General features: G+C 44.4%; 1 protein-coding gene across 7 annotated transcripts in view; it reads left to right on the top strand.

The window, feature by feature from the left end:
• Nucleotides 1–15,732, top strand: part of TNIP1 (TNFAIP3 interacting protein 1) — a 99,071-nt gene that overhangs the window by 54,694 nt on the left and 28,645 nt on the right. For all 7 annotated transcript variants that reach the window (XM_070739047.1, XM_070739051.1, XM_070739053.1 and 4 more), the window contains exons 4-5: nucleotides 820–908; nucleotides 8,083–8,154. In XM_070739047.1, coding sequence (XP_070595148.1) covers nucleotides 820–908; nucleotides 8,083–8,154 — 161 coding nt within the window. The remainder of the gene's footprint in view (nucleotides 1–819; nucleotides 909–8,082; nucleotides 8,155–15,732) is intronic.

Below are 15,732 nucleotides of genomic sequence, written 5' to 3' on the forward strand. Positions count from 1 at the left end.
TCTTACATGGTTTAATTGAGCACTTTTAATAACTGTTGGAGATGTAATTTACAATTTTCTACCTTGGGCATCAAAATAACTGAAACCAGATATCTAGAAAGAAACATAGTTTTGATAGAGATTTGATGGAACTATTGTTTAAAGGCTAAAGTACATGATTAAAATGATAGGTCCAAACGAAAATGCTTGCAGGGAAGCCTCTGTTAATCTTAGAAAAGGTAATAATTAGTGTACAATTTATTTCAATAGAGTGTACATACTTGTATTTTAAGTAACTTTTAAAATACGTAGAAGGTTTTTAAATCACAATAATTCTCTTCTTTTGAAAGGTAAATTAACAGCAAATGGAAAAGCTGAGGAATAATTGTGATCTTTCAATATTACAGTGTGCTAAGCCCAGGAGGAAAAGGGGGGAAATTCCAGCTGGCTTTGATCAAATGTCATTTATATATATTTGCATTGCACACACATGTTGCCCTAGAGACCAGCCACTTACACCATACGGGAAGATAATTTTACATGTGGATTTTTGTTAGTCTTTAGGGCTTATTAGAACCTCTTAATAAGAAAAAGGTGAAGAGGACTTTAGACTTGTTGGCATATCTGATTGGGCTTTTCTTAAACAAGGAATTGGTTAAGTGCAAATAATGGTTGTGTTTGCTGTGAAACTTCAGAATTTATTTCCTGTAACTGGAGGGCATGGCTTTTTCATTCTGTCCAAATAACTAGTCTCCTCCCCGCTTTCTTTTTCTTCTCATTGTGCTTATTTCTGCTCACAGAATCAGGACTCTGAGGCTCACTAATTCACTCTTTTTATAGATGAGATTCAAGAACTTTGTTCATCCTCCGATGTTCCAGTTGAGGGTGAGAAGACCCTAGAAAAAGCAGCACAGAAGCCATCTTCCGGTGTAAGAAATCAGTCTTGAGTTTTTTTATAACTATAGCCACAAATGAACAAATGAACCAAATGATTAGGTATACACAGTAGTTGATGCCTCAATTTATTTAGGGGATGAAGTGTATGCAGCAGGGAGGGGTTCAACTTATGTTCCCTACCGCAGTGTTTCCCAACCGTGGCAACTTGAAGGTATTTGGACTTCAACTCCAAGAATTCCCCAGCCAGGGAATGCTGGCTGGGGAATTCTGGGAGTTGAAGTCCAGATATCTTCAAGTTGCCAAGGTTGGGAAACACTGCCCTACTGGTTCGCATCATGGCATAAGTGCATGTTCTCCACTGCAGCTGGAAGGAGAGTCCAACATGGGTAGTTAACCAATCTTATTGGTAGAGACTGAGTTAATTATTTACATATTAATTAGGTACCGCCCCCTTGTATCCCCCATGAGCTCAGTTTTAAAAACTCAGTCTAAGAGTAGAGACTTACTGAGTTTGAGCTTAAGCTAATTAAAGCTAATAAATTGTTTAAAAATGTTTAATAAATGTTACAAATTGTTGTGACCTGTTTAATGTTTCTGCTTTGTCTTTCAGGTGCAGATAACAGCAAGGGAACAGCAAGGGGTCCCTGCCCTCCGCGGGCAGCACCCCCAACGATACTCCTCAGGGGTTTTGTATTCCCCCCGAGGGAACACCCCGCAGAGGAGCATCCAGCCTGGGGTCCCTGGCCTCCGAGGCCACACTAAGGCTGCAGGCCGAAGGTGGGGGGGTCCGCCCCCCCCACTGGGAGGCTTGAAATCGCTCCCCGAAGCCGGCGAGGCGAGCCGACAGAGCGATCAGCTGTTCGGCGGCTGGGAAAAGCCGCCGCCGAAGCCGCCGCCGCCGCCGGGGAGAGCGAGCCGCCGATAACGCCGCCGTCGCTGCCGCTGCAAGCAGCGCGACCGCTGAGACCACCAGGCTGCGCGGAGAGCAGAGGCGAGAGCCAGGGCTACCACCCTGGCGGGGACCGCCATTGGTGGCAGAGGCGCGGAGCGGGAGCCCCGAAAAGACCGCGGAGGTCATGGGCGCCGCCATCTTGGCCTTCTCGGCGCGAAACGCGACAATCTTGGCGGCAAAGCACGAGAGTGGGCTAGGTGGCCCCAGTGCGCATGCGCGAGTGGCGAAATAGCCGAGGCGCCATTTTATTGCGAGCGGCAAGGGCGTGGAGCCAAAAACTTTCTTGTTCTTCAATTAACTGTGAGTAAAATGGCAGAGCAACCCGGGACTGACAAAAGCAGCTCCCCCGCTGCCAAGGAGAAGGGCAAAGGGAAGGCAAAGGATAAGACTAAGGCCTCCCAATCTTCCAGCTCCTCATTAAAGGAAGCGGAAAAACGCATTAAGGCCCTGGAAAAGAAATTGGAAGCGGCCCTGCAGCCCTCTCCCTCTGGATTGCCCCTTACACAGCGGCAGCAGATGACCCCTGAACAGTTGACCACCCAATCTCCCTTGGGGACCACTGGAATCATGCCAACAGGGGACTGGTCACCTGATAGACATTTTATACCTATACCTCAGGCCATGCCATCCCCTGGCACTTCTTGGCACAGACCGGGGTCTGCAAGTCAATCGGTCAGAAGCCTACAAGGGCCTTCAGCTACGTTTACTCCCACAGCAGCAGGCTTAAGAGGTCCATCAGGCCCATGGCAACAGATGACCCCTGACCTCCAGGAAATCATCGCCAACGTGTACTCACAGGGCATTGCTACGGGGGCGCAACAAAGCGCTAGGCCCCCCCAACAGGCTCCAGAAAGAAATCCTTGGTCAATACCGCCCCCTTCTGGCGTAGGGTCAATGGTGGAGGAACCACAATTTGAGGAGAGTGACAGGGAATATGATTGGTCAGAGGATGAGACAGTGCCAGAACCACCACCAACGGTGGGATTATTCAAACCGGCATTATTCAGGACCTTGCTTTGTAAGGCCAAGCAAGTAATGAACCTTGCAGCCGTGCCTAAGGCAACTGACCCTACTGACACGACAAAGACTTCAGAGGCTCTCCTCAAGGAAGCCCAGCCCGAGACTGAACACTTCCCAGCCTCCCACATATTTGTGGAGGGAGTTAAGCGGCCTTGGCAGCACCCAGCGGCTGCGCAAGGGCCTTCAAACATTGAGCGGAAGTTTTACACCTTCGACGAAGAGGTCGAAAAACTCTTGGAGTTCCCGCCAATTGACCAGCCGGTAGTGACTCTGGTTTCTAGTGCGCTGGTGCCCTCGGAAACTGGCGACAGCCTGAGGCCAGAGGACAGAAAGGCGGAGATATTGCTGAGAAAGGCGCATCAGGTGTCGGGCTGGGGGTTCAGAGCGGCTGCCGCAGCTTCATTCATCAACAGAGCATCCATCATGTGGTTGCAGGAAATGCAGGCCAGGCTCGGGCCTGAGGACGGAAGACTCCGGCAGGACCTGAGCAAGCTGCGTGCGGCAGCGGAGTTCTCAGCAGACGCCACCCTTCATGCAGCGAAGTTTTCGGCTAGAAGCATGGCAACCACTATGTCGTCACGACGACTCCTCTGGCTGAGAAATTGGCCAGCAGACTTGAAATCAAAGTGGAGGCTGGCCTCAAGCCCCTTCCAGGGATCCATGCTCTTCGGGGAGAGTTTGGAGAAGGTCCTCATTGAGGACAGAGACAAGAAGAAAGTGCTCCCCAGGGCTCATAGGAGACAAGACCGCAGGTCTACACCATACACGAGGCGACAGAACCCTCGCTGGGAAGCCAACACAGGTGCGGGACAGGCCCAAAGATCCTTTGGTCAGGGTCAATACAGCCAATACAATCAACCATCCTTTCGGTCCGATCGGGGATCGTTCCAGGACAGACCCCGAGGTTACCAGCAATCGAGACGGCCATTTCGAGGAGGTAACCAGAGAGGTTTTCGTCGCTCCAAGTGACTCAGCCGGGATGCCAATAGGGGGGAAACTTCAACATTACAGTCTCTCCTGGCATCACACGTCATCCGACAAATGGGCCTTAGCCACCGTTTCACAGGGACTTCGGCTGGAATTTGTCCAGCCTCCACCATCACGATTCCTTCATTGCCCCGTAATACGGGACTCACAAAAGAGACTACAACTCCGAGAGGAGATAAAGCATTTATTGGACATTCACGCTATAGAGCCGGTGCCTCGACAGGAAGAGGGCAAGGGGTTCTACTCAGTGATCTTTATAGTACCCAAGGCCTCAGGAGGCTGCCGGCTCATACTAAACTTGAAGCAACTGAACGTTTTCATAAAGTACAGGAGGTTTCGAATGCACTCCTTACAGACAATTATAGCTTCCATACGCTCCCACGATCTCTTAACATCAATAGACCTCAAGGAAGCGTACCTCCATGTACCCATACATCCAGGTCATCGACGGTTCCTCCGCTTCTGCACCGAGGGGGAGCATTTTCAGTACAGGGCCATGCCATTCGGCCTCTCCTCGGCTCCACGAACCTTCACAAAACTGTTGGACATTTTGACGGCAGACCTACGCCAGAAATCGGTCCGGCTGATGGCCTACCTGGACGACATAATCGTGTTGTCCAGGTCCCCATCGGGAGCCAGAAAAGACTTAGACAGGACAGTGCAATCACTGGAATCTCACGGTTTCACAATCAATATGGAGAAAAGTCATCTGTCTCCCTCCACCAGATTACTTCATCTCGGAGCAGTCATAGATACCCTATCATCCACGGTATCTCTTTCCCCGGAGAGACAACGCACAATACGACAACTGATCTCCAGCATCCGACACGACAGGAGAGTTTCCCTGGCGTTGCTATCCAAAATCCTGGGGACCTTGGTGTCAGCCATAGGCATCGTTCCCTGGGCAAGACACCACATCCGGGATCTACAGTGGTTCTTGCTCCCAGCACAGAGAGCCAGGAGGAGCCACTGCAACAGGAAGGTCCGGGTTCCAAGGACAATCAGAGATTCCTTGAGATGGTGGACATCACCAGCCTTAAGCAAGGGTTCCCCTTTCCGACTCCAAAGTCCAGTAACCCTTACGACAGACGCCAGCCTTTTTGGGTGGGGCGCACACATTGGACACCACATGGCCCAAGGCCTCTGGTCAGACAGGGACTTGGAGCCGGTCAACATCAATTTCCTCGAATTGAAAGCAGTGTTTTTGGCCCTTCAAGCGTTCACCCCACTAGTGCGGGACAGACACGTGCGGGTCCTGACAGACAATGTTGCGACCAGGGCCCACCTGAATCATCAGGGGGGCACGAAATCACAACGTCTCATGGCAGAAGCCAGCCGTCTCTTCAATTGGGCCGAGACCAACTTGGCATCATTGTCGGCCGAACATATTGCCGGCATCAGCAACACGCAGGCAGACTGGCTGAGCAGGACCATTCTAGATCCATCAGAGTGGAGATTGGATCCCGACATCTTCCAGCAGCTGACACACAGATTCGGCATGCCATCAGTGGATTTGTTTGCAACCCAGCGGAATACCCAACTTCCCAGGTTCTACACACGTTTTCCGGATCCAGAGGCGGAAGGGACCAATGCCCTTCTTTCCCCTTGGCCACCGGGTCTACTTTATGCTTTTCCTCCCACCAGTCTCCTCCCCAGGGTGGTGGAGAAGATATTAGAGGAGGAAGCGGAGGTGCTATTGGTGGCACCGCACTGGCCTCGACGCCCTTGGTTCTCCGACCTCGTGGCACTATCGGTGTCAACACCGTGGAGGATTCCGGATCGGATCATCGCCCTCAGCCAGGGGAACCTACAACACCCGGATCCCCAGTGGCTACATCTAACCGTGTGGCACTTGAGAGGAGCAGGCTGAGGCTACAAAAGCTACCAGAGAAGGTCATTGATACAATACAGGCAGCACGTCGCCCTTCGACGTCGAGAATATACCAAGCAACTTGGCAGGCGTTCTGTAGGTTCTGTGAACAGCACCATCTGAATCCGAAGGAGACATCGGTTATCACGGTGTTGGAGTTCCTACAACAAGGAATAGACCGGGGGTTAGCCCCTAACACCTTAAAAAGACAGGTGGCAGCTCTTGCCACTATGATACAAGTTCCAGAGGCACGCTCCTTGGCTTTTCACCCGTGGGTAAGAGACTTTTTACGAGGAGCTACAAATAAACATAGTCCACCAGTCCGGAGGTTCCCGTCATGGGACCTTTCGTTAGTACTCAAAGCATTGACAAAGCCACCTTTTGAGCCGTTGAGGTCCATTTCTCTCCGTCTGTTATCCATTAAGACAGCTTTCCTGGTCGCAATTACCTCCGCACGCAGAGTGTCTGAGATAGCGGCCTTATCAGTCAGACAGGACCTCTGTATCTTTTACCCCGATAGGGTTGTACTAAGACTGGATCCCACTTTTATACCAAAGGTAAACTCTACTTTTCATAGGAAGCAAGAGTTGATACTGCCTGATTTCTGTACTCGTGGGAACCACCCATCGGAGTTGCGATGGCACAAAATAGACGTCAGGCGAGCCTTGAAAATCTACATCAGGCGTACGGAGACGTTCAGAAAATCTGAACAATTGTTCATATCATTTTCGCCTCATAAGATGGGACTTGGACTATCCTCCAAATCTATTAGTAGATGGCTCAAGGAGTGTATCACGGAGGCTTACAAGGCTAGAAGCCAGAACCCGCCATTGGGACTGACGGGTCATTCAACACGTAGCGCGGCCACGTCTGCTGCCTGGGCCACGCAGGCATCCATAGAAGATATCTGCAAGGCCGCAACATGGGCGGCCCCTACCACCTTTGTTAAACATTATAAGTTGGATTCGTTTGCTTCAGCGGACGCAGCGTTTGGAAGGCGTGTTTTGCAACGAGTTTGTGCCTCCACGACGTCCCTGACAAGACCTTCTCCCTCCCATGGGCCTTAATCTTTGGCATATCCCATGTTGGACTCTCCTTCCAGCTGCAGTGGAGAAGGACCGTTGTACCTACCTGAACGGTCTTCTCGCTGCACTGGAAGGAGAGTCCAAACCCACCCGGCACTGTTGAAGTTCAGGGACGCCGGTGTTGGGAGGACTTGGTTTGTTGGACTGTTGACAATAAAAATTGGTTATCCTCTTACATTGTCTTCGTTTTTAAAACTGAGCTCATGGGGGATACAAGGGGGCGGTACCTAATTAATATGTAAATAATTAACTCAGTCTCTACCAATAAGATTGGTTAACTACCCATGTTGGACTCTCCTTCCAGTGCAGCGAGAAGACCGTTCAGGTAGGTACAACGGTCCTTTTGCATGGACACACACACTTTGCTTGGGTGTGTGCTGCATCACGTTGTGCAAAACACCTGGAAATGACCCTCTGCTCATGCGTGGAAGACTTTCTGCATGCGCAGAGAGTTTGTTTGCAAGCCGCGTTGACCGGAGGACCAATTTGGGAGCGTGGACCATCGCAAATCGCCGCCAGTTCAGCACAGGGATGTAAATTTCCGCTACCGGTTCTAAAGAACCAATCCAAACCAGCATGGTATGCAATGAATTGGTCTGCTAGAATGCAGTGAAGTTAATAGTAACTTCAGTGTCCATAACTGCAGGATTGGGGCAATTTATTTATTTCACTTAATTTGTTCATTTCACTTAATTTAGAGACTTCTGTTATTCTGACTTGAAATTGACTCTAAGTGGCCAGAGCCATACTAAAGCATATTTAGCAGAGGCACGAGACTTACACAAATACATAAAATTACTTAACTCTCCTACCTCAAAATCTCAGGCTTCAAGAGTTGTTGATAGTTATTTGAATAAGCATAGGGTGGGGAGATTGGGTAGCTACATCTTTCCTATATCCTGGTACAGGGTGTGGCTGGACCCCTTTAAGAGAAATGCTCTGGTTAACAAATGAATAGAAATAGAATAGAATAGAAATGGAAATTGAAATGGAAATGGAACAGAATTCTTTATTAGCCAAGTGTGATTGGACACAAGGAATTTGTCTTTGGTGCATATGCTCTAAAAGATGCATTTGTCAAAAATCACGAGGTGCAACACTTAATAATTGTCATAGGGTACAAATAAGCAATAATATAAAGTTATATAAATATAAAGCTATCCTGCAACATTTTGTTGTAGGTTGCTGTTTTTGTTATCTGCTTGAAGACTCTCTATCCATCAGTTTACATAATTTAAAGCAAAACAAAGCATTTAAATGTGTTTTCTTCCCCCCTGTCTCTTTCTTTTAAGGGATCCTCATCTGAATTTGAAATTGTTGGCAATGAAGATAAGAGATCCTCTCAAGAGAGTAGTAGGAAATCTGTAAGTAATGAAATGTTTCTCAAAATTTCCTTGTGAAATTTTAGAAATGAAGATAGGGACGGGTATGGAGCAACAGAAAACAGGCTAACTTTGATGTCTATATGGATTTGACTCATTACTTTTTAAAAACAATAATTATAATTAAATACTTAAGTGTATTGCAGCATGTAGCATCTTGTACAAAAAGGTTATACTCATTTTTAATGAGCTGAATAGTCTTAACATTTAACAGTGCCAGGCATTCTTTCTAGAGACAATGGATGCATATGTGCATAAATAAATGTGTGAAAAAGAGATAGTGTTCCTCTGTAACCCATTGTTAAGATTCAAAATACTGTCCAAGGGCTTTTTGATCATTGGGGGGGAAAGATATCTATGTTTGTTTGTTTGTTTGTTTGTTTAGTTAGTTAGTCCAATACATAATACACATTGAAGAGAATAGATATGTAGTAATATAACTAAAGAAAAGAATAGAAGATAAGATATAAAATTATAGGTGAACAAATTTGAAAGGAAGAAAAGATAAATGAGATAAGGAGAGACAATTGGACAGGGGACGGAAGGCACACTGGTGCACTTATGCATGCCCCTTACTGACCTCTAAGGAACCTGGAGAGGTCAATCGTGGATAGTCTAAGGGAAAAATGTTGGGGGTTAGGGGTTGACACTACTGAGTCAACCTGTTCTCATTCTTTTTTCCTTCATGGTGGACAAAGGATGAGAACAAAGGAGATCCTACAAATTGTAGAAGTGGGAGATGTAGTGTGTTCATACATTATGTGCTCGGTTGCTCCGCTCATTGCTGCTTTAGTTTCTGTGGTTGCTCTGTATGTGCTGTCTCCATGGAGCTGGCTTTTTCTGTCTGGAACCATCATCTGATCATAACTTCTATTGATATTTTCTTGCCCCCCCCCCCCCGCAAAAGCACACAACTGTACAAAATCATGCATAAAGAGCCCTGGTGGCACAGTGGTTGAAATGCAGTATTGCAGGCAAACTCCATCCACAGCCTGGAGTTCGATCCTGATCGGCTCAAGATTAACTCAGCCTTTCATTTTTCTGTGGTCAATAAAATGAGGACCCATATTGTTGCGGGTGACATGCTGGCTCAGAAAACTGCCCAGAGAGTGCTGTAAATCATTACGACTTGCTATATAAGTCTAAGTGCTATTGCTCTTGTTGTGTGCCAAAGGATTTCTTCACTTGGCCCTTTCCCAGAACAGATTTACAGAAACTGTTAGAACACAGTGTAAGAAAAATAATCTAAAGGTGATATTGCCTTACTTATATATGCAAAGCTGCTAGCAGGTCAGCTATTTCCTTGTCTTTGGTAGTAATATATATTTACAAGTTTAGGCAATCAGTTAGCAGAATGGCAGGTAATATCACAGGCATAGAGCATAAAGCCTTTATTGAGAAAGGTGGGGCAAGAACCAGTGTTACTTGAGTAAGATTATGTCAATAATAAGCAGATAAAGCTTATTCCCCTCACTGGAAAAACTGCCAAAAATTCATTGACTTGAAATGGCAGGAAGACCAGACCAAGAATTTAAACTCTGGAGCCTTTAGTATGCAGTGGTTCTCAACCTTTCTAATGCCGCGGACCCTTAATACAGTTCCTCATGTTGTGGTGACCCCCAACTATAAGTCTAGCAGCAATTCTCCCAACAGAGCTTTAAGCTGATTGGCGGGAAGGTCAGAGGGACACCCCCACTGTAAACGCCTGATTGGTCAGATTGTAAAAATATGTCCCAAGGCGCCAAAATAGAAGCTCTAGTTCCTAACACCATGGGAAATTGGGCTGTGGATTATTGGAGGGGAAAGCCACCAAGCACAGCCCTCTGCTGGTTCTCAGTGGTGTACATTATCAGAATATCTTCTTCCTCCAAGGAGTAATTAGGTTACAAGCAAACACCCCATCCCACCCTCAGAATCCTAAAAAGCTTACATTCTAAAATAAATGCATCTTGTTTAGGGGTTTAGTTTCCCTTTCATCTGGCATATTGGTTCAGTTTAATTAAAAGAAGGATTATGGGGTGACATGATAGCAGGAGTCAAGCTATTTTCCAAAGCACCTGAAAGTAGAACAAGAAACAATGGTTAGAAACTAATCAAGGAGAGAAGCAACTTATAACTAAGGAGAAATTTCCTGACTATTAGAACAATTAATCAGTGGAACCACTTCCTTCCAGAGTTGTCAATGCCCCAACACTGGAAATTTTACAGTAGATATTGCATAACCATTTGTCTGAAGTGGTGTAGAATTTCCTGTCCAAGCAGGGGGTTGGACTAGAAGACCTCCAAGGTCCCTTCCAACTCTGTTATTCTATTCTGTTCTGTTCTATTCTCTCTAAGAAAATATGGAAGGATTCCTTGGATATAATTTATCATAGCTCTTTCTTAAAAGTTACTAGTTTTTTATCCTGCCAGAGGTCTCAGTTTTGCTGTGAAAGGTGAGTTCCCATTTCCTTGGTATTGCTTGTGTATTTTTCAGGGCTCTTAAGCAGAGGAAGGGGGAACTCCTAGCCTGTTTTGTTTTAAGCTGAAACAGAGCAGGTTTCTTCATGCTACCAGGCCAGCATGGGTGAGGCTAGTCAAGCAGAGGGTTTAAAGAAGCAACTCTATTAATATATACTGTAGATATATATATAAAAAAACACACCTACCTTTTCAAAATCTGGAGTGGTGTGCAACAGGCAAGAAATCAAAACTGAAATTACTAAGTAGGGTGAAGAGCTATCATAGGCCTGTCAGACATAATGGGGAGATTGCATTTTCCAAACTTGTTGATGTTTCCTAATGCATGGCTTTATTATTTATTAATACTATTTATTACAAACAATTATGATTAATTATTGCAATTGTAAACTTAATGGTGCCCAGGAATGTTACGATCCACCCTTATGTTATATAATTCCATAAAGCAAGCAGATATTTAATTTATGCACAGCTGCATAGTGTATACGTGAGGGTACATGCACAATATGTGTATTTCAAATCACAGTTGAGTTCTCATGAGTAAATATTTCACCATTCTGACATAAAAAAATAAAAAAAAGAACTCCCGGATTCTGGAACAGGAACCAAGATTAGATACCAATGCAATTTTTAAAAGCTGCATTTGATTTTTAATGATAATATGTTTCAAAATGTATGTGAATAGTTCATGTGGAAAATATAGGAAGTATTTAGAAGAGGTTTTAAAAAATAATTCTTTGAAGTTCTTCCAAAAATCTCTTTTTTGTTGTTGCAGTAAGATTTTTGGGGGGCATTTGCAAATACAAAAGTTTGCTATAACAAGTGCCTAAAGGGCTAGTATGTTGTTGAAGGGGTAGATTTTTATTTATTTATTTATTTATTATTAATCAAATTTATATAATTGCTCATGTCACCAAAGCTGTCTCACACAACAAACTTTGTTGGAATTAGTTGTAAATACGCATTTTAGGAAATTGTCATCTGACTTTAACAGAATAACAGACTTGGACGGAATCTAATAAATAATAATAATAATAACAACAACAACAACAACAGCTCCCTATATCATCCAGAGAAGTGGGTGTCCAGTCTCTTCTTAAAAGTCTTCAGTGATGGAGCATCCACACTTTCTGAAGGCAAGCTGTTCCACTGGTTAATTTATTTATTTATTTATTTATTTATTACTTAGATTTGTATGCCGCCCCTCTCCGAAGACTCGGGGCGGCTCACAACATGTAGAAACAAATCATAAGCAATCAGACAAATTTAAAATATTTAAATATTTAAAAAACCCATATACTAACAGTCATACACACAGACATACCATGCATAAATTAAACGTGCCCAGGGGGAGATGTTCAGTTCTCCCATGCCTGACGGCAAAGGTGGGTTTTAAGGAGTTTACGGAAGGCAGGAAGAGTAGGGGCAGTTCTAATCTCCGGGGGGAGTTGGTTCCAGAGGGCCGGGGCCGCCACAGAGAAGGCTCTTCCCCTGGGGCCCGCCAACTGACATTGTTTAGTTGACGGGACCCGGAGAAGGCCCACTGTTGGGAAATTTCTCCTTAGTTCTAGGTTGATTCTCTCTTGATTAGTTTCCATCTATTGCCTTCTGGCGCTTTGGAAAAATAGGTTGACCCCCCTCTTCTTTGTGACAGTTCCTCAAAGAATGGAACATGGGTATAATATTACCCCTAGTCCTTCTTTTCAGTAGACCAGAGGTATCCAATTCCTGTATAACAATATATCTGTCTGAGATACTTGCCTGAGTTGAAAGTTCCTCCTGTTTTTAAATCAGCACAAATAATACTGGTATATATGTTGCTGACTTGCATCTATCTCCCTTCTCTAGTCACTTCTTTCGATGTTACTAGAAGGCAAAAGTTGATAGGTTAAAAGTACACTGCTCAAAAATATAAAGGGAACACTCAAATAACGCATCATAGATCTGAATGAATGAAATATTCTCATTGAATACTTTGTTCTGTACAAAGTTGAATGTGCTGAGAACAAAATGAATTGATTGTCAATCAGTGTTGCTTACTAAGTGGACAGTTTGATTTCACAGAAGTTTGATTTACTTGGAGTTAAATTCTGTTGTTTAAGTGTTTCCTTTATTTTTTTCCCCAGCAGTATATATAATTTGAAGGTGTCATTCGCACTGTTGGAATAATGGGGGAAATATTAATTTAACATGAGTAGAGCTAAAAAAGATTTGAGCTTCTTTCACATGTACTGGGCATGAGCTGAAGACCCCAATGGCCTGGATCTCCGTAGAAAAATAAATTGCTAGAGTATGTTTGTATCCATAATTAAAGGTAAAGCAGAGAAAGGCCTTGGATTTTAGCTTGGTATTTCTGGAATCTCACCGGCTAAACCCATAAAAAGCATCTGTAATAAAGTACTTTATTTATTTTTTTCAGCAGTATATATAATTTGAAGGTGTCATTCGCAGTGTTGGAATAATGGGGGAAATATTAATTTAACATGAGTAGAGCTAAAAAAGATTTGAGCTTCTTTCACATGTACTGGGCATGAGCTGAAGACTCCAAGGGCCTGGATCTCCGTAGAAAAATAAATTGCTAGAGCATGTTTGTATCCATAATTAAAGGTAAAGCAGAGAAAGGCCTTGGATTTTAGCTTGGTATTTCTGGAATCTCACCGGCTAAACCCATAAAAAGCATCTGTAATAAAGTACTTATTAGGTGCTAGGAAATGGCATAAAATGGTAAATACTTTTATTTCCGTAGCAACAGAGTGCTTAAGTGCTCTTTTCATTGCTGTATAATGTAGCTGTGATATCTGGGGGGAAAGAATCCATGGGGCCTAGATTAACAAATGTACAATTAAATCTGTAATTTCCCTCACCTCACCCTGAACTCCCCACCCCGGTAAATCAACTTGTTTGTTTCTTACATATAATGGTTGATTGTTTGCCATATTGGCAGATTACAGAAGTGTTTGTCTACCACATCTTCAGGGTATGAGTTTGGGAAAAACAAGAATATAGTTATGTTTCTTGAAAGTCCCTTATATTGTGACTTGCCAGGCAATACAGACCGTAGACTGAAGATAGATGTGCTTGAGGTCTTTTCCTCATGAATCATCTGCCAGAGAAATGGGCAAAGTCTCTTGCAAGACTGGAGTTTTTTTCCTCCCCCTTCCTGATCCAAGTTCATTGGAGGAGATTGTGAGTCAGCACTAGAGGTGCTGAGCAAAAGGTTGCGTTTCCCTGCTTTTCACTTTCAAAAGATCCCTTTCGCACGGGCTGCCTATGAGATGGCAATCCAAGTGCTTCCTGTTGAACAAAGGGTCAGTCCTATGTGCTCGAAACTTCTGAAGAGTGAACTGCAGCTTCCAATAGTGAAGGCTTGGCAGGCTTCCTGAAATTAAGGAGGTAAGTTTAGGAGGGTGAGGGTCCATCTGTCAGATATGTCTGAGCAACAGGCCACTTGCAGTATTGAAATGAAAATGGCTAATGCAACTGCAAAATGAGATTTTGGAATTGCAGAGCAGAAGGTAGGAAAAAGGCGTCCTTAATAGATAGATGGATGGATGGATGGATGGATGGATGGATGGATGGATGAATGGATGGATGGATGGATGGATAGATGGATGGATGGATGGAAGGAAGGAAGGAAGGAAGGAAGGATGGATAGATAGATAGATGGATTTTTTTTATTGGCCAAGTGTGATTGGACACACAAGGAATTTGTCTTTGGTGCATATGCTCTCAGTGTACATAATAGAAAAGATACATTTGTCAAGAATCATGAGATACAACACTTAATGATTGTCATAGGCAGTGAAGAGCTACCAACATTTTTAGTACCACACTGTGGGTGTGGCTTATGCAGGAACCCCTGCATTTTCTTTTAACATCGTTCAGTGCAAATTTGGTGCTCTGGGATGAAGCTCCATTTTCGCTATCCGACTGCGTTCCCCCCTGTCTGGGCAGTAGCCCACCCCTGGACGTAGGGTACAAATAAGCAAAGAGGAAACAATCAATATTAACAAAAAATTTAAGGATACAAGCAAGAAGTTACAGTCATACAGTCATAAGTGGGAGGAAATGGGTGATAGTAATGATGAGAAACATATAGTAATAGTAGTCCAGACTTGTAAACAGTTTGACACCGTTGAAGGAATTATTTGTTTAGCAGGGTGATGGTGTTCGGGAAAAAAACTGTTCTTGTATCTTGTTTAGTTATCTTGGTAGCGACGTTTTGAGGGTAGGAGTTGAAACAGTTTATGTCCAGGATGCGAGGGGTCAGTAAATATTTTCACAGCTCTCTTTTTGACTCGTGCAATATATAGGTCCTCAATGGAAGGCGGGTTGTCAGCAATTGTTTTTTCTGCAGTTCTGATTATTTATTTATTTTTTTATTTATTTATTACTTAGATTTGTATGCCGCCCCTCTCCAAAGTTGTCTTGTTGGGTTGCAGAACCGTGATGGCGATATAGGAGAGAAGCAACATTGCTCTAGATGTGGCAGGATCATCCATTAGAGTGGAAGTAGTAGTGAAGTAGGATTCTGGATGCAATTCAAAGCAGTGGTGGCTACTTTTAAATCCCTGGTAGTTTTTGCCCATTTCAGCAGGATGAGTGTCAGGCGGAAGTCGTCATTTGAATTAGAGACTTGCCTAATTCAAATGAGACTTGCCTAATTCAAGTTAGCGGCATGCCACAATTAGAGAAGTACCATGGGAATTGGGAGGGGTGGTTGCATGAGCGGGAAAGATACTAGCCACAACAAATTCCTTCTTGAAGATCCAAGGTCATCCTTTGTTCAGCACCAGTGGAAGTATGGAAGAGGTCCGTGGACGTGCAGACAACCGGACTGGTCCACGTGATGAACTTGTAGGTTTGGGGATGAAGGATGAACCTTAACCTGGGTGGGGAACTGTAGGAAAAGTTAGTATTGGTTTGACTACAGTTTGTGACCAACATGACTCTGGCAATACATTGGAACTTGGAAGAAGGCCAAGGTTTAGAGACTCAGATGTTATTTGGAACATTGACAGTGGTCATGCTCCAGTCCCATTGATGAAGTACTGTCACATGGGGGCAAGTGGACCTTCTCTCTCATGCTACCTGATTTAA

Source organism: Erythrolamprus reginae, chromosome 2 (genome assembly GCF_031021105.1).
Source record: "Erythrolamprus reginae isolate rEryReg1 chromosome 2, rEryReg1.hap1, whole genome shotgun sequence".
Classification (NCBI taxonomy): Eukaryota; Metazoa; Chordata; class Lepidosauria; order Squamata; family Dipsadidae; genus Erythrolamprus; species Erythrolamprus reginae.